Consider the following 23169-nt stretch of genomic DNA (forward strand, 5'->3'; position numbering starts at 1 on the left):
GCAGTCATTTCCCATGAGTGACTATGAGATGATTGTGTTCAGGATCCTGACAAAAGGAAGAAAGGAGAGTAGCAAAATACAGACCCTGGACTTCAGAAAAGATACCATGTACTCCTGAGGGTATCTTACCTAGCTCTGCAGCAAATTGGCAAAGATTTTATTTCTTTAAGTCTTTTGGTTTGGATTATTCTTATTTTATTTTACCAGTTGAGATATGAAGTGAAACCAGTCTGATAAACAGTTGCAAGTGTGAATGAAGAAGTAACTGCAAATAGAATAATGACTACAACAGAATTTCTTTCCCCTTAAACAATTTCAGCAGCTTACTCATCGGTGAGAAGCAACTTTCTGGTCAACAGGAAAATGCTTTTTTATTTCTCTAAATCATCTTGTGTGCCTTGCAGCAGAGGGTGGATCTGCAGTAGAGGGTCAAAGTTGATATGTAGCTTTCTTCAGTACTTAGTTTCAATCCATCTGCTACTCACATGATCCTTTGAGTTCACAATGGAGAGACCTTAGCAAGTTTGAGAGAGGTGTCTGAGAATTGGCAAAGAAAACAAAAAGGACAGGACCTTTCTGTACTTTTAAAAGCTTCTTGGTTGGGTAACATTAAGCGTAAACTGGACCAGGGTAAAGCCTTCGAACTGACCAGCAAGTGGGACGCCAGCAACCACTTCCTCGCCGGGGGTGACTTCACCCGTTTCGCCGACTGGCGGTTCATCCACCATGCCCAGCTCAACTGCTTCCCGCTCAACTGAGCCGTCCACCACGGGAACCAAGACAAGGGTTGCAGGAAGTGCAGCTACTCCAATGAGACTCTGCCCCACTTCCTGTGCAGCTGCAAGCCCCACTCCAGAGCCTGGAAGCTGTGCCACAACACCATCCAGAACCACCTGGTGAAAGCCATCACACCGTGCCTGGCGGAGGTCGCCGTGATCTGTGCCATCCCCAGTACTGAGAGCCAGTTGTGACCTGACGTGGTAGTCACCGACGAGGTCCAGAAAAAGATCATCCTCATCGATGTCATGGTCTCCTTTGAGAACAGGATCCCGGCCTTCTGTGAAGCCCGAGCTCATAAGCTGGAAAAATACGCCCCCCTGGCCAACACCCTGAGAGCAAAGGGCTACGAGGTGCAGATGGATGCCCTGATCATCAGAGCCCTGGGCGCTTGGGACCCCTGCAACGAGCATGTGCTGTGGACCTGTGGGATCGGTCGACGCTACGCACGGCTCATGGGGCGCCTCATGGTCTCGGACACCATATGATGGTCCAGGGACATGTACATCGAACACATCACCGGCCACTGACAGTACCAGGAGGTGTGAGCCAGTATGACATCGTGCATCAACTATGGGAAAGGGACTGAGAGACTTTTTCCATTGGATCATATGAACTGGAACCTTAAAGTCACTGAACATTAAATCCCACCAAATGAGGGTAAATCCATCCTCATCATCATATCCACTCATTATATTCCACACCTGAACATAGCCAATATATGAACAACATACCCCCATATCTCAGTGTCTGTACTTTGACCAGTTAAACTTTTACCCCCAATCCGGGAGATTGCAGATTATGTATTCCTTACGCCATCTGTTCCTAAACGGAATTTTGCACCCCTTGATAATCTGTACCTTATTCCCTGATAATCAGAAACTTCTATGCTTAAACTCTGTATCACTTTCTTTTTACTTCAACATCATCTCAATAAAATCATTTAATATCGGATATGTAGCACAGGAATATATTCTCTGATCTACTTGAGTTCTATCACTAAAGCACAATTAGCTATTAGAACCATTTGTTTTAAAACAATGTTTACCAACTGTTGAAAAATTTGTCTTGTATTTAAGTCCCTCATTTATTTATTTTTTTAAAAGTAGTGTGTGTTTTTAAGGTGGCTATCACCTTGGTATCTTAGCCCCACCATGGCATGAAATTCTTCCTACCACCACATGGACTATATATTATGATTTTTGCCTTTCCCTCCTTTTTTAAATATCTTGTCTGCACTGTATGCACTGTACTCTAATGAAAAATAAGACATGGTTACTCAGTGCTATATTCTCCCATCGAACCACCTGCTCGGATTTGCTTTTATGTTCAGACTTGGGATAGGATAGCTCAGTTTTGCAAACAAAACCATAGAATAGTGTTGCTTTTCAGTGATAATATTGCTTAGAAGTAGGATAAAATACAGGTCTGATAAAATTTAAAACAAGGGCCTCTTTGCGGATCAGAGAGCAGATGCCTGATCTGAATGTATAGTGATTTATAGTCAGAAGAGGCAAATGCTCTTGGAATTTTAGAAATTGCAAATAACTTTTTGAATGATTTCCCAAATAGCTCATCACAGTGGAAGAAAACAGCATCCAAACTAGAAATATATGAATTGTCTACTACATGTCTGAGAAGCAGTGTCTATCACTTATTTTTCCTGTCAGCCCCACTTTACAGTGTGTTTAATAAATTAGTGAGATTGAACGCCTCTAATTTCAGCTCTCCAAAGAATCCCTGCCCACCAAGCTTCACATGTCAAACAACCTGAAGAAAAGGCTAGTAGACCTATATTAGCATAGCCTCATCTAAATACAGAGGTCTGGATTCATTCTGTTGAGAGGACTAAATTACTTCTTTAAATGTAAGTAAAAAGTGGGTCAGGTGGAATCAAAATGGGTACAATATTAACAATGGAATAAAACGCTAATACTGGGGGAAGGGAACATGGTTTATTCCATGGAGAAGAGCTCATGAGTAGTTAGAAACTTTGAATTAGTTTTGCAAAGCATGACATCATGCAGTGATTGTCTTGTCTTGGAGGAACACCACCTTGCCAAGATGCAATAGCTGAGCCAGGAGGTCACAGGACCAGTCTGTCCATCACGTGCAACATTTGAAGGGTCACATTTATCTGGGAGCCATATTTAAAAACAGCTGCAATACTCAGAAGTAAACCACCACCAAATGAGGTATTATAGCTGCATCTGCTATCATTATTATTATTCCGAGTTCATCAGTGTTTCCACTTCCTCTGTATTTAATGCCTTACCCATATCACATCCCACTCAGCCAAAAGTTGTTTCACTGAAGATTCAGTGGACTCCTTACAATGAACTTTGATAGACTGAAGCTCTGTTTAATGTAAAGTACAATGAAAGACTTGAATTATTCCAGTGCCTTGCAACATAAAGAGCATAACTCCATAAGCAGGGTAAAATTCATGCAGCAATACTGGGTCCTCAGACTAACCCCAACAAGTGGAATTGCTGTGGTTCCACTGTACCAAGAGAAGGCAGCTACACGTGGGCACTCCCACCCATTATTCATGAGACGTGGGCACCATACCAGACCTGGACAGTTCAGCAAGAAGGAGGGCTGGTACTGGCAACAGATTGTAGGAACCTTGTGGCCAGTGAGTCCATGGCTATGTGGATCCAATGATGACCACTAAACTATGTGTCATAGGGTCACAGGCCAGATGCTGCCTTCAACCCTGTCCAGGAATTAAAGATTCCCCCACTCTACCTACTGTGCAGTTCCTTGGCACAGACCCCCATTTAGTTCAGGTGTACCATTTTTGTACCAATGTAACTGGTTTGGTTCAGTGATTTTTTTAAAAGCCAAAATAGTTAAATCAGTACAGCCCCTGGTGTAGATGCAGTTATACCAGTATAGCAAGAACTTGTACATGTATAACTTATCCTAGGGCAATATTACTGTATTGAGCTGTACTGGTTTCAAACTGATACAGTTAAAGCAAGACAAAATTGATTGTAGACAAGCACTTAGCCTTTGAGCAGGCTGGGAAGTATTTCACCAACATTGAACCTCCACTGATGAACTAATTTATTTTTTCATAGGATAGCCTATTATACAGAAACTCAATTACACATATTTAAAAAAAACCCTACATAAGTCTACTCAGACATTTCAGATATGCAGATTATTGGTAAAAAACAAAAACATTCTGATGGTTTTGGATACTTTTTTGCCGGCCTCTAGGCCAGAACGGATCACCCTGACAAAAAACTTTTCACAGACAATTAGCCTTTGAAGTGAAGTAAATACTGTTTAGTATTTTGATTTTTTTAAAATGTTTTGAAAGAGTCATTATATTCAACACTAGCTACCATACATGGGAGGGGGTGTTTTGTAATGTATGGGCCACGTTCCCCCAAGAGGTCATGAAAAGCTAGCAGGGATGGGGAAGCTTGAACAGACCTCTGAACTGTCCCCCCATTGTCTCAACTTTAAAAAAGAAAAAAAGAAAGTCTCTAGCTATATGGGTTACAAAGAAAATCTCCAAAACACAGAGAGCGTAGGCAATGCCAAAACAAAGGGAACTCAGCTTTCAAAAGTTTCTTGGGGAAAAAATCAAAGTAAGATATATTTAAATGAACAGCTCTCTTACACAGACTACCAGAGGCATCAACTGCACTTCTGTGCCATTTTTTCATGCCACACACACCCAACCACCTTAGTCTTATAGTTCTCTGGTCCCAATACTCAGAGAAAGCAAATTTCAGTTGTACTTTCTCCCATGGGATTCTGTGGGAGAAGAGGATTTGCCTCTTGATCCTTGAAATGAAGCCATAAATGTATTGTAATGCAAATTGCAAACATGATTTTGTGTCAGCTTAACTACAGCCTTCCCCATGACTTAGGTCCACTGAGGATGGTGTCAAGAAACTATTAGTACCTGGACTCCAATCTGACAAGTTGCATGGCAGCTGAACTGTATAGAAGCTGAAGGAGACTTTAAAGCCCACATTGCACAAACTGAATTTTAGGGCTATTAGAGGGTAAAGGCTAAGACAAGGTATTACTCTGCAGTGTTAAATAGCAAAAACATCAGTGCCTAGCTCATATGTTCAGAGTCATTTCAAACCTTCTCAAAGGAAATATCCGAGAAAGAAAAAAAGATTAAATATCTGTTCCCAGGATTTCTAACCTGGATAAGGAAAGAAGCTAAACAAGAGAAGAAAAAAAAGGAAGACATACATGCACCCTGAGCACTGCAAAACACAGAGAATATCAACAAAGCCTCCCTTAGGTTGCTCTGTCTGTACTGGTGACAGACGGGTTTCGGGAATCCAGTTCAATGAGTGTTTGAAAAGGAGGTTTTACGATCCACCCATCTCAAAATGACAGGTTTCAGAGTAGCAGCCGTGTTAGTCTGTATTCGCAAAAAGAAAAGGAGTACTTGTGGCACCTTAGAGACTAACCAATTTATCTGAGCATAAGCTTTCGTGAGCTACAGCTCACTTCATCGGATGCATACTGTGGAAACTGCAGAAGACATTATATACACAGAGACCATGAAACAATACCTCCTCCCACCCCACTCTCTTGCTGGTAATAGCTTATCTAAAGTGATCACTCTCCTTACAATGTGTATGATAATCAAGTTGGGCCATTTCCAGCACAAATCCAGGTTTTCTCACCCTCCGCCCTCCCCCCCCCCCCCAAACTCACTCTCCTGCTGGTAATAGCCCATCCAAAGTGCAAAGTGACCACTCTCTTTACAATGTGTATGATAATCAAGGTGGGCCATTTCCAGCACAAATCCAGGTTTTCTCACCCCCCCTCTTTTTTTTTCAGCCCCCAACTAAAACCCCTCCAACGCATTATTAAGGATCTACAACCTATCCTGAAGGATGACCCAACACTCTCACAAATCTTGGGAGACAGGCCAGTCCTTGCCTACAGACAGCCCCCCAGCCTGAAGCATATACTCACCAACAACCACATACCACACAACAGAAGCACTCACCCAGGAACCTATCCTTGCAACAAAGCCCATTGCCAACTGTGCCCACATATCTATTCAGGGGACACCATCACAGGGCCTAATAACATCAGCCACACTATCAGAGGCTCGTTCACCTGCACATCCACCAATGTGATATATGCCATCATGTGCCAGCAATGCCCCTCTCCCATGTACATTGGTAAAACTGGACAGTCTCTACGTAAAAGAATAAATGGACACAAATCAGATGTCAAGAATAACAACATTCATAAACCAGTCGGAGAACACTTCAATCTCTCTGGTCACGCAATTACAGACATGAAGGTCGCTATCTTAAAACAAAAAAAACTTCAAATCCAGACTCCAGCGAGAAACTGCTGAATTAGAATTCATTTGCAAATTGGATACTATTAATTTAGGCTTAAATAGAGACTGGGAGTGGCTAAGTCATTATGCAAGGTAGCCTATTTCCCCTTGTTTTTTCCTACCCCTCCCCCCCACGTTCTGGTTAAACTTGGATTTATATTGGAAATGGCCCACCTTGATTATCATACACATTGTAAGGAGAGTGGTCAGTTTGGATGAGCTATTACCATCACGAGAGTGAGTTTGTTTGTGTTTGGGGGGGGGTGAGAAAACCTGGATTTGTGCTGGAAATGGCCCACCTTAATTATCATGCACATTGTAGGGAGAGTGGTCACTTTGGATGAACTATTACCAGCAGGCGAGTGAGTTTGTGTGTGTATGGGGGTGGGGGGTGAGAAAACCTGGATTTGTGCTGGAAATGGCCCACCTTGATTATCATACACATTGTAAAGAGAGTGGTCACTTTGGATGGGCTATTACCAGCAGGAGAGTGAGTTTGTATGTGTGGCGGGGGGGCGGGGGGTGAGAAAACCTGGATTTGTGCTGGAAATGGCCCAACTTGATTATCATACACATTGTAAGGAGAGTGATCACTTTAGATAAGCTATTACCAGCAAGAGAGTGGGAGGAGGTATTGTTTCATGGTCTCTGTGTATATAATGTCTTCTGCAGTTTCCACAGTATGCATCCGATGAAGTGAGCTGTAGCTCACGAAAGCTTATGCTCAAATAAATTGGTTAGTCTCTAAGGTGCCACAAGTACTCCTTTTCTTTTTCCATCTCAAAATGTTGCTCTCTTTTGTCTGTCTAAGGATTATGTTACTTTAATTCTAACTGCAAGCAGATGAATAGTAACAAATTCATCAGCTTTATAAAGGGCTGGTGTATGCATTTGTGGTTTATCGCATAAAATTTCAGCGAAGTTGACTTAATTTTCTGGTAAAAATAAATACTCTAGATAAAAGTTGATGTAATGGCTTTTTCAAAAAAAAATATTTCAAAAAGGCAGAAAAAAATTCAATCATCTGCATGCAGAAAAATAGTATTAACAGAACTGGAAACAATTAGACATCAATACCAATTACAATTGCCTCTCCTCACTTCTGTTTCCCATCCTATAGCTTGTCTTTTTACTATCAATATAAGCAAAATAGTACACATATTCACAATGTTCAAAATTTACTTTATGCTTGGGCAGAATGATTACATCTATTGAGACTTCTAGATTATTCTTAACATGACATTCAGCTCCTGTTATTTGTCACCTGAAAGGCAGTTTTCCCTAGACTTGAATTAAGGTCTCTATTTTACTATGACCTCTATGTAACAGTAATCTGGACATTTTTCATACACCTATTTGCTGGGCAGGTATTGACACTGGTAAGTGCATCCTTGCATATTTTATTTGACATGGGTAAGTATTTTTTGGAAGGTGAATAAATTTTTTTTTAATATCATCGATCAGGGAAAAGGATGGGCAAATCACCTCTGTGCCCAGGTTGGTAAAATTTCTGGATAATTTTGCACAGCATAGAAGATTTTATTTACTGAACCGATAAAACAATAGTACATGATTCAGTCCAAGTTGGTATTGATCAAATGTTATAATCTGATAGATGTTTTGTACCCATCATTATCTTAATGGTCCAGAATACTGTACTACCCCATAATTCAATTGAAAGGTACAGTGTTTTGGACCTCTGACATAAGCATCTGCAGGACTAGAACGCAGAATGATGGAGGTTCTGGGCCTTGAGGTTTCCACATCACCACAGGGAGCTGTGTTTCCACTGGGAGACCCCTGTGAAGCTAGACACTCCAGGAAGTACCATCCAGCACGGGCTAAGTGGCAGCCTCCCCTGCAGCTCACTGATTGGCCTATGGTGGAATATAACCCAAGAAACCTGACCCAGATCAACTGCCACTCCACTACATGTCTCCTGACTGCAGCTTGGTATTGACTAGTGCACAGTGGCTGACCAGTCCCAGCAACTATAGTACATTAGGATAAGCGTACCCTTATGCAAACAGCACAAATGGCCTTCAGTTCTTAGAATTTGTTGCTAGATACAAAGCAGAATTTGCAAAGCGTAAATACATCCACCAGATTAGAGGTGCTTGAATACATTGACTATCAAGCATTAAAACAATTCACAGGATGACATATATTGTTTAGAAATGATAAAGTAATGAGTCTAGGGATCAAAAATTGGTTCCAAGGATGGAGTGCTGATAATTAACCTTTTGAAATCCTTTTAGGTCTGAGATAAGCTTGTGATGTCAGTTGAAATTAAATTGAGGGAGATGGGGAGAGCCTGATATCACCAAACTGTAAGCCAGTCCAACAGATTTAGCAGTGAGTACTAATTTCTTTTCAGACAGCCCTTCAGTGAACTGATACAGATACTACAACAAATCTGCAGCATGTTAGTCTGCCTAGGTGAGCCTTCCACTCCTGCCAGGGAAACAAAAACAGATCCAGCTACTTCTGCTTACAGCATACATGCCCTGTGAATAAGAGGAGCAACTTTCTACTTCTCCCAGATGATGCTCGTACCTACCTTTCAACAAGCCTACAAAAATTTCAGTCTACCCTACTCCTTTTCATCTTGCAAGAAGAAGAAAAATTCAAACACCTCTAAATAAATCAATCCAACGTTCCCTAGAACTTTCAACCTGGAACAAAGTCAATTCTTTCCGGCTTGCTCCTCTCTTCCCCAAAAAATAAAATCTATGATTCTAATCATTCCAAATGTGACAGAAGCCAGTGAGTGTAAATTTAAGCATTCATATCATTCAAATGATAATCAAAAATAAGCAGAAAAGGGGATAAATTCATCAAAGTTGTGAGAATATTCTAGGAAAAAAGGAATTTCCTGAGGTAACTGTCCTTGACCTGGCTCTTTAATCGAGTGAAATTTCATCACTTTATCTAATATCATGCTTCATGCTTCAGGCTCCCAGCAATTCTATTTTAGTGTGGTCTAATGGGCAGCTGACACATCCACTCAGCACCAGACTGCATAATAGGCGCTGACACACTGTGTGGTGAGCACCCTATTGAGAGCTGTTTATTTGTGCCTGGCAAGGAAAAATTTCATCCAGTAAAGTCTCCTCATAACAATTTCAGTCTCAGTTTTCAGGGCCTCTGTGGACTTCACATTTCAAGAGGTTCAGAAGCACTTGCAGGGAATTCAGTCACTTATTTGGGTGGCTGTACATTATCTGACTTTAGGTGAGAGGTTGTGAAAGCACCAGTTATGGTTGTCTGAAACCTGAATCTAGATAGTGTAATGAAGAGTGTCATTCTAACTGCTTTGCAGGCTGCTCTTCTCAGAACTCCTGATTCAATTTGATATTCTGAGGTTAACGCACTGTATTGGGACTGAAAATAGGAATGCACACGAAAAGCTTTTATATTTATTCAGTTCAGTAAGCATGGCAAACTCATCAACAGCTATTTGTACACTGTGGGCATGGTGGGACTTACTTTGATGCTCTGATTTATGCTTGCTATTTTTCCTGCAGTATTACTTTAGAGTAGAAAAGCACTTAAAGAAAAAGGAGCAGTCTTGACTCTCAACACAATAGCAAAGGGCATCATAAACAAAGCAACACAAGAAAATAAAGGAATGACACAATTAGTGAGTCTGGTATTCCATCCTAGGCAAAAATCAAATTCACTATATAGAGCATTCCCTGTACATGTCTGGGTGTAGTTAAATGTAGAGAATACATTCATATGTATAAGAAAGAAAACAGACATTTTCTAAGCTCTAGTATATTTAATCACATACATATAATATGCACACATGAACCTCATACAAGGTATGTATTGTAGCCTTGTTTATATTACCATAGCAACATTAACTTCTTCACTTCCCAACTTTTGAGTATTTAAAATCATTTCCATAATACTGTATTGTATTAAGACTTTCTTTGAAAGGGGGATTTTTCATCAATGTAACATCAAGATTAACACTTAAAAAGGAGATAAAGACAAAATGCAAAAGCTACAGTTCTAACAGCAGCATTAACTTACCTGTCTTGCTACAGTTGCATTATAGTACTTATATTGTTCAGTGTTTGCCATAAAATGGACAGGGCATACATGTGACCAAGTTAAAGATGCAAATAAGAACTTTAACTTTTGCATTTCTTTACATTGTAGGTTAGTTTAGCTGTGCAGCCCTAATGTTGGATTAATGTAGCTTTACACACCAAAGTGCAAATCCTGAACCATGCTTCACAGATATGGAGGGCTTCCTTATTATGCAAGATTTGTTAATCCTACACAGATGATTCATTCATAGAATCATAGAATCATAGAATATCAGGGTTGGAAGGGACCTCAGGAGGTCATCTAGTTCAACCCCCTGCTCAAAGCAGGACCAATCCCCAATTAAATCATCCCAGCCAGGGCTTTGTCAAGCCTGACCTTAAAAACTTCTAAGGAGATTCTACCACCTCCCTAGGTAACGCATTCCAGTGTTTCACCACCCTCCTAGTGAAAAAGTTTTTCCTAATATCCAACCTAAACCTCCCCCACTGCAACTTGAGACCATTACTCCTTGTCCTGTCCTCTTCCACCACTGAGAATAGTCTAGAACCATCCTCTCTGGAACCACCTCTCAGGTATTTGAAAGCAGCTATCAAATCCCCCCTCATTCTTCTCTTCTGCAGACTAAACAATCCCAGTTCCCTCAGCCTCTCCTCATAAGTCATGTGTTCCAGACCCCTAATCATTTTTGTTGCCCTTCGCTGGACTCTCTCCAATTTATCCACATCCTTCTTGTAGTGTGGGGCCCAAAACTGGACACAGTACTCCAGATGAAGCCTCACCAATGTCGAATAGAGGGGAACAATCACGTCCCTCGATCTGCTCGCTATGCCCCTACTTATACATCCCAAAATGCCATTGGCCTTCTTGGCAACAAGGGCACACTGCTGACTTGTATCCAGCTTCTCGTCCACTGTCACCCTTAGGTCCTTTTCCGCAGAACTGCTGCCTAGCCATTCGGTCCCTAGTCTGTAGCGGCGCATTGGGTTCTTCCTTCCTAAGTGCAGGACCCTGCACTTATCCTCATCGAACCTCATCAGATTTCTTTTGGCCCAATCCTCCAATTTGTCCCTGCCCTCCAGCGTATCTACCACTCCTCCCAGTTTAGTATCATCCGCAAATTTGCTGAGAGTGCAATCCACACCATCCTCCAGATCATTTATGAAGATATTGAACAAAATCGGCCCCAGGACCGACCCCTGGGGCACTCCACTTGACACCGGCTGCCAACTAGACATGGAGCCATTGATCACTACCCGTTGAGCCCGACAATCTAGCCAACTTTCTACCCACCTTATAGTGCATTCATCCAGCCCATACTTCTTTAACTTGCTGGCAAGAATACTGTGGGAGACCGTGTCAAAAGCTTTGCTAAAGTCAAGAAACAATACATCCACTGCTTTCCCTTCATCCACAGAACCAGTAATCTCATGATAAAAGGCGATTAGATTAGTCAGGCATGACCTTCCCTTGGTGAATCCATGCTGACTGTTCCTGATCACTTTCCTCTCATGTAAGTGCTTCAGGATTGATTCTTTGAGGACCTGCTCCATGATTTTTCTGGGGACTGAGGTGAGGCTGACTGGCCTGTAGTTCCCAGGATCCTCCTTCTTCCCCTTTTTAAAGATTGGCACTACATTAGCCTTTTTCCAGTCATCTGGGACTTCCCCCGTTCGCCATGAGTTTTCAAAGATAATGGCCAATGGCTCTGCAATCACAGCCGCCAATTCCTTTAGCACTCTCGGATGCAACTCGTCCGGCCCCATGGACTTGTGCACATCCAGCTTTTCTAAATAGTCCCTAACCACCTCTATCTCCACAGAGGGCTGGCCATCTACTCCCCATGTTGTGATGCCCAGCGCAGCAGTCTGGGAGGTGACCTTGTTAGTGAAGACAGAGGCAAAAAAAGCATTGAGTACATTAGCTTTTTCCACATCCTCTGTCACTAGGTTGCCTCCCTCATTCAGTAAGGGGCCCACACTTTCCTTGGCTTTCTTCTTGTTGCCAACATACCTGAAGAAACCCTTCTTGTTACTCTTGACATCTCTTGCTAGCTGTAGCTCCAGGTGCGATTTGGCCCTCCTGATTTCATTCCTACATGCCTGAGCAATATTTTTATACTCTTCCCTGCAGGGATTGAAGACAGGGACGATCTGGTACCAGGATAACCACTGAGGAACATGCCACAAGCACCACAGAGGCTACTCCAACCAGATGTATAGGAGGGTAGAGAGCTATATAATTCTTGCTGGAGTCTTGCCCCCACAGCTGATCTGGGAGAGTTACTGAAGCCCTGGTGATACACTAACTCCCCTACGTCTTAGGTAGGGGAGAGAATGGAGATGAGAAAGAACAACTCCCATTTCAGATGGAGGGCTTCGGGTAACTCCTGTGGAGCTGTGCTTGTGGCTCACTGATTTCATGCCTATGGGGGGAAGAAATTTTTGTCCTATTTGGTCTCTGGTCCATATGGCTACAAATCTAGGCTCTCCATACCCCTTTAAAAAAAAAAGGAAGAGAGTACTTGCCTTGTCTGTGTTTAATGTTAGCCTTGAAATGGTCTTCATGGATTCACTCATATCTCGCCAAGGTGAAGAGCAGAGGAGAGGTCCCACCTTTGCTGTTGCTGCTCTTGTTTGGCTGGAGACTGTTTTCTGCACTGTTCTTCTGGATCACTTTAATCATAAGCAACACTAGAACCATTTCCTCCCCAGACTGGTCACTTTTTAATCCAGTGTGGTTGTGAATAATTATTTAAAAAAAAATCCATTACCACCTGGGGAGGGCACAGACTTAGATTTTAGATTCTAAAGGATTGGCAACTGTCATAAATATAAAGGGAAGGGTAAACCCCTTTGAAAGCAAAATTTTACAGCCAAGTTTTGTTTGTTTATTTCTAAACCTCGGGTGTAAAGTTAGTTAAAAACAGAGAGGTAAAGATGTCAGGCACCAAGGCACTACACAAATTGGAGTTAGCCAAACTGGAGACATTGAAAGAAACCATAAAAGCTCTAGAAGCTGCTCACAGGAGAGCAATGGAGGCAAAGGAGAAAGAAAGGGAGGCAGCGAGAGAGGCAGAACAACACCAAGCGGCTGCTCACAGGAGAGCTATGGAAGCAAGGGACAAAGAACTGGAAGAGAAGGAAAAAGAGAGGAAACATGTGGAGGAGATGGAGAAGATAAAGGCTCAGCAGAATATCCCAACAAACCCTAGCAATCCTTCTCCAGGTACCATTTCCTATCCCAGAAAGTTCCCCACCTACAAGGCAGGTGATGATACTGAGGCCTTCTTAGAAAACTTCGAAAGGGCCTGCCTTGGGTACAGCATCTCTACCGACCAATGCATGGTAGAGCTGAGGCCGCAGCTCAGTGGACCCTTAGCTGAGGTGGCAGCTGAAATGCCTAAAGAACACATGAACAAGTATGAACTGTTTAAATCCAAGGCGAGAGTCAGAATGGGGATAACACCTGAGCATTCTCGTCGGAGGTTCAGAGCCCTAAGGTGGAAACCAGACGTGTCATTTACCTGACATGCCTACCACATTGTGAAACATTGGGATGCCTGGATATCAGAAGCAAGTGTTGAATCTCCAGTAAGTTTGCCCTTCCTAATGCAAATGGAACAATTCTTAGAGGGGGTTCCTGAGGAAATAGAAAGATACATCCTAGATGGGAAGCCCAAAACTGTAATCGAGGCAGGAGAAATTGGAGCCAGATGGGTGGAGGTGGCAGAGAAGAAGAAAACTGGTCGCAGTTGGAGCGGAGACCAGAAGGGACAACCGCAGACCACACCCTATTACCGGGGCCGCCAAAAGCCCCACCTACCTCCCAAAGAACCCTCCAGACCCCTTATCGTCCCACCACCCTGTTCTCCAGCAACTCTCCTCGCCCCAGTGACCCGTCAGCTGGACGATGTTTTAAATGTAACGAGCTGGGGCATGTAAAGGCCAACTGCCCCAAGAACCCCAACAGATTACAGTTCATTGCACCGGAATCACACCAGAGGTCCACAGGCCCAGATACCTCCCAGATACCCTTGGAGCGGAGGGAAACTGTGAGTGTGGGCGGGAAGAAGGTCACCGCGTGAAGGGACACCGGAGCACAAGTGTCAGCTATCCATGCTTCCTTAGTGGACCCCAATTTAATCAACCCAGAGATCCAAGTGACGATTCAATCCTTCAAGTCCAACTCTTTCGATTTGCCTACAGCCAAGTTGCCTGTCCTGGTCAGGAACGTGGACTTTTGCAGTCTATGATGATTATCCCATCCCCATGCTGTTGGGGGAAGACTTGGCCAATCATGTGAAGCAGGCCAAGAGGGTGGGAACGGTCACCCGCAGCCAGGCTAAACAAGCCGTGAGGCCTAGCTCTGTTCCGGAAACTTCTATCAGGACCCGGTCAGAGGTGATGGACCTGGACCCCAGGCCAATGTCTGCAACAGCAGTAGTGGATCCAGTCCCAGAGACCCAGACAGAACCAATCCCAGAACCGGAACCAGCCGAACAACCAACACCAGACCCATTGCCAGCACTGAATCCAGTACTTGCAACCTTAACACCAGAGGGCCCCACCGAACCTGAACTGGCAGCAGCCGATAACCCTACACAAGAGGCTCAGCCAGAGCCTGAATCCCAACATAGTGCACCCGTGGAGAGTGGTTCACAGTCAACAGAAACAGCCCCATCCCCTACATCGCTTCCAGAGGTACCAAGCATAGGTCCACAATCCCATGAGGAACTGATGTCTCCAACATCAAGGGAACAGTTCCAGACCAAACAGGAAGCAGATGAAAGCCTCCAGAGAGCTTGGACGGCAGCATGGAGCAACCCACCGCCTCTCAGCTCTTCTAATCGATCCAGGTTTGTTGTAGAAAGAGGACTTTTATACAAGGAAACTCGAAAGGACCTGATCAAGAATTCCACCCTGTAGTGTTTCTCAGTGAAAAACTGTCTGAGAGGGAAAGCAACTGGTCAGTCACTGAAAAAGAATGTTACGCCATTGTCTACGCTCTGGAAAAGTTACGCTCATATGTTTGGGGACGGCGTTTCCACCTGCAAACCGACCATGCTGCACTGAAGTGGCTTCACACCGTCAAAGAAACTAACAAAAAACTTCTTCAGTGGAGTTTAGCTCTCCAAGATTTTGATTTCGACATCCAACACATCTCAGGAGCTTCTAACAAAGTGGCTGATGCACTCTCCCATGAAAGTTTCCCAGAATCAACTGGTTAAAATCGTCCTTGAGATGTGGAAAATATTGTTAGTCTTTATGTACTTGGTAGTATATTTAGAGATGCATGTGTCTTATTAACTCTGTTTTTCCTAGAGCTCCAGGAAGAAATCCCAGCCAGTGTTTTACCCTAGCTGAGATTTGGGGGGCATTTCATAAATATAAAGGGAAGGGTAAACCCCTTTGAAATCCCTCCTGGCCAGGGGAAAACTCCTCTCACCTGTAAAGGGTTAAGAAGCTAAAGGTAACCTCACTGGCACCTGACCAAAATGACCAATGAGGAGACAAGATACTTTCAAAAGCTGGGAGGAGGGAGAGAAACAAAGGGTCTGTGTCTGTCTTTATGCTGCCTTTGCCGGGGATAGACCAGGAATGGAGTCTTAGAACTTTTAGTAAGTAATCTAGCTAGGTATGTGTTAGATTATGATTTCTTTAAATGGCTGAGAAAAGAATTGTGCTGAATAGAATAACTATTTCTGTCTGTGTATCTTTTTTGTAACTTAAGGTTTTGCCTAGAGGGATTCTCTATGTTTTGAATCTAATTACCCTGTAAGGTATCTACTATCCTGATTTTACAGAGGTGATTTCTTTACTTCTATTTCTATTAAAAGTTTTCTTGTAAGAAAACTGAATGCTTTTTCATTGTTCTCAGATCCAAGGGTTTGGATCTGTAGTCACCTATGCAAATTGGTGAGGCTTTTTATCCAACATTTCCCAGGAAAGGGGGGGTGCAAGTGTTGGGAGGATTGTTCATTGTTCTTAAGATCCAAGGGTCTGGGTCTGTAGTCACCTAGGCAAATTGGTGAGGCTTTTTACCAAACCTTGTCCAGGAAGTGGGGTGCCAGGTTTTGGGAAGTATTTTGGGGGGAAAGACGTTTCCAAACAGCTCTTCCCCAGTAACCAGTATTTGTTTGGTGGTGGTAGCGGCCAATCCAAGGACAAAGGGTGGAATATTTTGTACCTTGGGGAAGTTTTGACCTAAGCTGGTAAAGATAAGCTTAGGAGGTTTTTCATGCAGGTCCCCACATCTGTACCCTAGAGTTCAGAGTGGGGGGAGGAACCTTGACAGCAACAGTGTGATTTGTGGGTAAGATCTGATTTGTATATTGACCTGGGTCTGGGGCTTGGTCCTTTGGGATCAAGAGAACCCTTTTTCTTTTACTGGGCCATTGGTTTTCATAACCATTTGTCCCCTTAACAAGTGGCACTGGTGGTGATGCTGGGAAACTGGAGTGTCTAAGGGAATTGCTTGTGTGACTTGTGGTTAGCCAGTGGGGTAAAACCAAAGTCCTCTACATTTGGCTGGTTTGGTTTGTCTTGGTGTGCATACCCCAGCCTTGGCTGTAACTGCCCTGCTTTAAGCAATTTGTCCTGAATTGGCACTCTCAGCTGGGTCCCATCAGAATTAGCATCATTACAACAGGAAACAAAGAGGCTTAAACAAAGCAGAAGAATTTCCCTGCCCATGCCAAGGGGAAAGCAAAAGTCAAAGGAGGAGGAACCAGTAAAAATGGCGAACACTGATTTTGATTCTTAAAACATTCTTTGAATTATTACAACCTAGGGACATGCCTGTTAAAAATACACAGCATGACTTCTCTTCATAACCTCCTTCTGGCCACACTGTAAATCACAATCATCCATGTGGGTACCTCTCTAGTCTGTGTAACTAATTGCTCATCCTGTTTTACGACTTACCCTCCATTTTTCACCACTGTCAGCTACTCAGAGTGACCAACAGGACATGATGTTCACACTGTCTAACTGCATCTATTCCTCAGCTACAGTATGTATATTCAGATCTGGAAGTAAACAAAAAATGAAAAAAAGGTTCCATTCTCTCAGAGCGTACTCTCTATCTCCAGCAAAAATGGTGAACACTGATTTGGATCTTCTCTCTACCACTTCTGAAGCGTGGATGATCTTACTAAATTATATCTTTAAATTAATGTATCATGAAAAGCCTGTATGTATGTGGATCCACCATGAGTTAACGGGGTTGTGTATTGTCATTTGTGGTCACTTTCACAAAAATACAAAAAGGAGGAAACGTTGTAAAAGAACTAGAAAACAGTGAATTCAACAGAAAGAAAAAGTCTGAAGTGTCCAAGAAGGAAAATCTTGTAAATAGAAAATGATGATAGAAACATCCTCCAACCAAATACTTAAATTCAGAGACACAAAGGAAAGATACAGCAGTCTACGTAGGACCCTCAACAAACTCCAGGCTCAAGGTTCCAGACAAAGTAAAGGAGCAGAAGACATTGTCATAACCACCAGGTGTTTGCTGCACATTTGCCTCATGTTGCTCTTGTCCACTGAAATCTCATCTCGGCTCTGTACCATACGTAACTTCCAGCAGAACAAAATGAACAAAGAGCTTAGAGCTTCTGAAGAAAATGAGAGGAAATTTCCGCTCTGTCACATTATTGACATGAACTAGGACCATATAGAACATGGTTGCAACCAAGGTCCCGTAGTGGCACCAAATCTTGTATAAAGGGGGTCAAATAAGGTGTCTCAGACAAGGTTATGGTTTGCTGGTTATGATTATGTTGTCTATATGTGTGTATCATTTTGTAGTTAAAGTTATGAATATTGGCTCTATACGGTCTGTATTTTGAACTTGTGCTATGCTTCTGGGAAACACCACAGACAAGTTGGTGTCAGCTCTGCCTAGCCTGCTTGATGGCCCATTAAGGACCATCAGCTATACAAGGGACCCACTGAGAGAAGACTGACGCCTTGTGACTCAGCAAGGTATGCAGGGACATGCCTATGGACAGAACTCTGTGGTTTTTCCAGGCCATGTGATGGACAGCTTGTCTTTGGAACAAAGAAAGAAAGACCACATGGCAAGAAAATATAAAAAGCTGCTGCAGCTCCTCCATCTTGTCTTCAATTTTGCTTCTTACCTCTTTGCTACACTGGAGGAACTTTGCTACACTGAAGCATTGAACAAAGGACTGATGACCCATCCCAGCTGTGGATGTACTCCAGAGACTTGATTTGAACCTGCAGTTTATTCTATCACTGCTGCAAGCCTGAACCAAGAACTTTGCCATTACTGTATGTAATTGATTCCATTTAACCAATTCTAGCTCTATATCTTTCCCTTTTATGAATAAACCGTTAGATTTTAGATTCTAAAGGATTGGCAACAGCGTGATTTGTGGGTAAGATCTGATTTCTATATTGACCTGGGTCTGGGGCTTGGCCTTTTGGGATTGAGAGAAACTTTTTTCTTTTACTGGGGTATTGATTTTCATAACCATTTGTCCCCATAATGAGTGGCACTGGTGGTGATACTGGGAAACTGGAGTGTCTAAGGGAATTGCTTGTGTGACTTGTGGTTAGCCAGTGGGGTAAAACCAAAGTCTTCTCTGTTTGGCTGGTTTGGTTTGCCTTGGTGTGTACAGAAAGCCCAGCCTTGGGCTGTAATTGCCCTGCTTTAAGCTATTTGTCCTGAATTGGCACTCTCAGTTGGGTCCCGCCAGAATGAGCATTGTTACAGTGGCGTAGTCGTGACACCCCCTCAGAATGCATAAATGAAAGGGCAGCTTTCACTCAGGATGTTGTCCAGCTTCCAGTGTCCTAGAAGGAGAATTCCAAGGTGGAAATCCAAGAGATCCTTCAAGAGATCTTCACGGTCTTTAGCAAAAACCTCACCCAAAGTGCCTGGGATGGGACTTCCATAGTCAGGTTTCAAAGTGGACTTTACCAGCAAATTCAGCAGCTGGAGGCATGTTTGAGAGCAGAGATGGAAAAGGACTTAACCACCACAGAAAGTGAGGACCTCCAGCTCACCAGTCAGAGAGTGAAACAATACTTTCAGGGGATAGATGCTTTCCTGAAAGAAAAGCAATACAGCCTGTGTGCCTGGGAGATCATTCACATGGAAATAGCCAGATGTTTTGTACTGATTGAGAAACTCACAAGAAGCCTGAGTAACTAAGGTACAGTACAAAACTTTTTCCTGGAGTAAATGAATTAACATTAATGTCAGTTATAGAGCTGAACAGAGATAGTGGATATTTTATAACTCTGCTTATATAGGGCTGGATCCTTCTTCTATAGGATCAGTGGCCAAGTAGCTACTGATTTCCATGGCAGCAGCTTCAGGCTCTTCCTGTCCTCTGCTGGAAATGGATTTTCAGTTATATGGATTTATTTTTCTGTGTTTCTGCTATTATTTATTTTTGCACATCTTCACAATCTCCTACCTATCAGGTGCTGTTATGCAGTAAGTAATTGGCAGACCATGCAACAAAGTACACATATCTGGAATCCTTGGTCACCTCACCAGCACTTTGGTCATCAAAGAATTATACTTCCTCCCCCACCCCTCCACCTACCTCCAAAGTACTCTGACTTCTATGTATGTAGTGTTCTATTACGATTGTCATAGGAGCAGCAGCGATCTGTATGCTATATATAACCTGTATGCTCAAAAGTTCTGTTACACTTCCCCCCCATTGCCTCCTCTCCCTCTTTGAATACCTGTGAAGTGGCTTTCCCCATCCCACTCCCGCCTGGAATGCTTGTGGAATGAATGGGCTGCTTGAACAGCTGGAAGATCAGAAGAGGTCCCAGGTAGACCAGGTGTTAGGCAGTGCTCAGACCCCCAATGCATGGACACTGCACAGACACTGGCCGAGGTGGAGTGTGACCAACCAGACACAGCCAAGTCATCTCTAGTCTCGGGCCATGAGGAGCAGGTCTTTAAAATTGAAAGGGACCATGTGCTCAGGAGTGCACTCACAAGCTTGTACCTCCTGTGAAGGCCCTTCGCCTGGACCGCCTGGCAAGTGGTTCGCCATGTTGCATTCCATTGTGCCTCGGGAAGACTTACCTTCGTTGCACCATCCATTGCTGCGCTGTGGGACACTTACCTTGAAGGATCCTGACATCTCCAGTGCTGTGCCTGTCCTGGGAGCGTGAGTATGCAAGCGTGAGTGTGACCCCGCCCCTTCTTTTGGGTTTAGCTATCAGTATAATAAACGTGCTGCTTTCTGCCAAACTCTGTTGGGTCATTAGTCCTCCCTAAGCTTACAATGATCGGGTAACAATGATCATGGTTGCTATTTATTAATCTGTCCTCATCAGAACTATGTCTTGTATTCCAAGGCTTGAGCAGTTTCCTAGAGAGATTTATAAAAAATATGAACATACCATAAGACTTGTGAGATTATTAGGTGTAGAAAAGATATTTTCATTTAATTTATTAACAATAATACAATGGCAAATTTATTTTTTACCTTTGTGTGTCAACCAATTCCTATTTGCTTCCAGCTCAAGGTACTGCCACTGCTGAGGTTAAAACAGCTAGAGGATACTGCACCATGCAGTGGAATCCCTCCACACCAATTAAGAGAGTTTGTAATTAGCCTGCTCATACCCCATCAATCAGGTTTGTGTGCATTCACATACCCTCTTCCCCCACCAAAATCATATCAGGTTTCTGTATTTCCAGCACCAACCCACAACACATTTACAAGCACTGATCCTAATATTAAGTCTGTGCTCACATGCACTCTTATCAAGTCTAAAGAACAGGAGTCCTTGTGGCACCTTAGACACTAACAAATTCATTTGAGCATAAACTTTCGTCGGTTACAGCTCACATGCATCCGATGAAGTGAGCTGTAGCTCACGAAAGCTTATGCTCAAATAAATTTGTTAGTGTCTAAGGTGCCACAAGGACTCCTGTTCTTTTTGCGGATACAGACTAACACGGCTGCTACTCTGAAATCTTAACAGGTCTGTGTCCCTACCACCTGATCCCATTACCTCTGTGTGTTTCCAGACCAAATTCATTCTTGGGTGTACACCACAAACAAAATTTCAAGTGAATAAGGAGAGCGGGAGGAGGCCATTTTGTATTAGGATTATCAAAGTTTCACTTTGCCACCTCTAAAATGCAGCTCCCAGGACATTTGGGCAAGAGGAAGGAAGGGGATAAACTGGCTAAGGTCAGTTTATCTGAGCTGGGGAGAAGGCTCTGTTTTTGTGCATATAAGTGATACATTGCAACAGAAGGATGCTCGATGATCCTAAGTGACCCTGATCCAAGCGCATAGAATGGCCTGGTGTGTTGAGGAAACTGAGGCAGGGAATTGCGTATAGGGTTTACAATTTTTGTTCCAATTGGTGTATTTTCTGTGTGATTAAGTAAATAGCAATAGTGTGTTAGATTCCTGGGCAAAGTGTCTGGGTGTTATAATCTACACTTACTACATGGTCCTTGGAAGAGGTAAACACCTATGGCTGTACTTATGGGAGAGGACATGTTAAATGTGTTAAAGCACATTCTGAGTTTCAAAGACTTTCCAGCTGATATCTCGGCTAAGCCCACTTATAATGCCGACAGTCCCTAGTTGTCAGCAGGCAGGATTGAACCTTGGACATTTGAATCTTAGTATATGAGCCTTGATTGTATGAGCTGAAAGCCACATGCCTCTTAAGCCAAGGTTGTAGCAGAATCCTCAATCTCTAAATGGTTCAGACACCAGCCCTGGCCTTGCAACCATGAAAATCAGTATGTACACCTTTCCTCTGGGTGTCTTCTTAGAGAACGGACCCAGAATATCCACAGCTACATGCTGAAATGGAACCTCAATTATGGGGAGTGGCTGGAGAGGGGCTTTGACCTAGTCTTGGGCTTTCCCACCCTCTGGCACACCTGACAATATCAGACCTGGGTGGAAACGTCCTTGCCAATTACTTCCCAGTGGAATGGCTTCCCCAAACGGTCTTTGGTCCTGCTCATCCCAGCATGGCCAGTAGGGTGATCGTGGGCTAAGCTCAAGAGCTTTTCCCTATACTTAGTTGGAACTACCAACTGTCTCTGAGGATTCCAGTCCTCCTTGTGCCCACCAGAAAGGGTCTCCTCGTGTAAAAGTCCTCCTTCTATAACAAACCTGGACCTACTGGAAGAGCTGAGAGGTGGTGGGTCACTCCGTGCTGCCATCCAAGCTCCCTTGAGGCTCTCATCCGCTTGCTGCTCTGCCTGGAACTGCTCCCTTGATGCTGGAGACATTAGTTCCTCATTGGGTTGTGGACTTGTGCTTGGTCCCACTGGAAGCGATGCAGGTGATGGGGGTGTCTCCGTCAACTGTGAACCACTCTCCGCTGGTGCACTAGGTGGTATTTCAGGATCCGATTCAGCCTCTTGCACCGTTTTAGCTGCTGCAGGTGCAGGCTCCGTAGCGCCCCTTGGTGTTGGCTCCTCCGACTTTGGTGGGGTTGTAAGCACAGGTGCTGGTGCTGACTGCTCCACCAGTTCTGATCCTTGGACTGGTTCCAGCTGGGTCCCAGGAATTGGATCCGTCATAGACTTTGGTCCGGGGTCTGGTTCAACCACCTCTGGCTGCGTCCCCGGGCCTGTGGTATCTGGGGACAGAGACTGGACCCGTGTAGGAGGCTCAGGAATGGAGTTAGGTGTGGAGGCCTGTTTAGCCTGGCTGTGGGTGACCACCCCCACCCCTTTTGTTCCCCTCACATGGTTGGCTAAGTCTTCTCCCAGCAGCATGGGAACAGGATAATCTCATAGACTGCAAAAGTCCATATTCCTGACCAGTCCTTGTACTGGACAGGCAACCTGGCTGTAGGCAAGTTAAAAGAGTTGGCCTTAAAGGGTTGCACCATCACTTGAGCCTATGGGTCAATGAATTTGGGGTCCATCAGGGATTGGTGGATAGCTGACACCTGTGCTCCAGTGTCTCTCCACGCAGTAATCTTCCTGCCACCCACACTCACAGT

General features: G+C 43.7%; 1 protein-coding gene across 1 annotated transcript; it reads left to right on the forward strand.

Moving 5' to 3' along the window:
• The first annotated feature begins 17542 nt into the window (after window positions 1–17542).
• On the forward strand, window positions 17543–19363 carry LOC144265380 (interferon beta-like). Its single transcript, XM_077818025.1, is given in 2 exon segments — window positions 17543–17828; window positions 18912–19363. Coding segments are annotated over 2 exon segments (738 nt in total).
• Window positions 19364–23169: the final 3806 nt, after the last annotated feature.

This window comes from Eretmochelys imbricata, chromosome 5 (assembly GCF_965152235.1).
Source record: "Eretmochelys imbricata isolate rEreImb1 chromosome 5, rEreImb1.hap1, whole genome shotgun sequence".
Classification (NCBI taxonomy): Eukaryota; Metazoa; Chordata; order Testudines; family Cheloniidae; genus Eretmochelys; species Eretmochelys imbricata.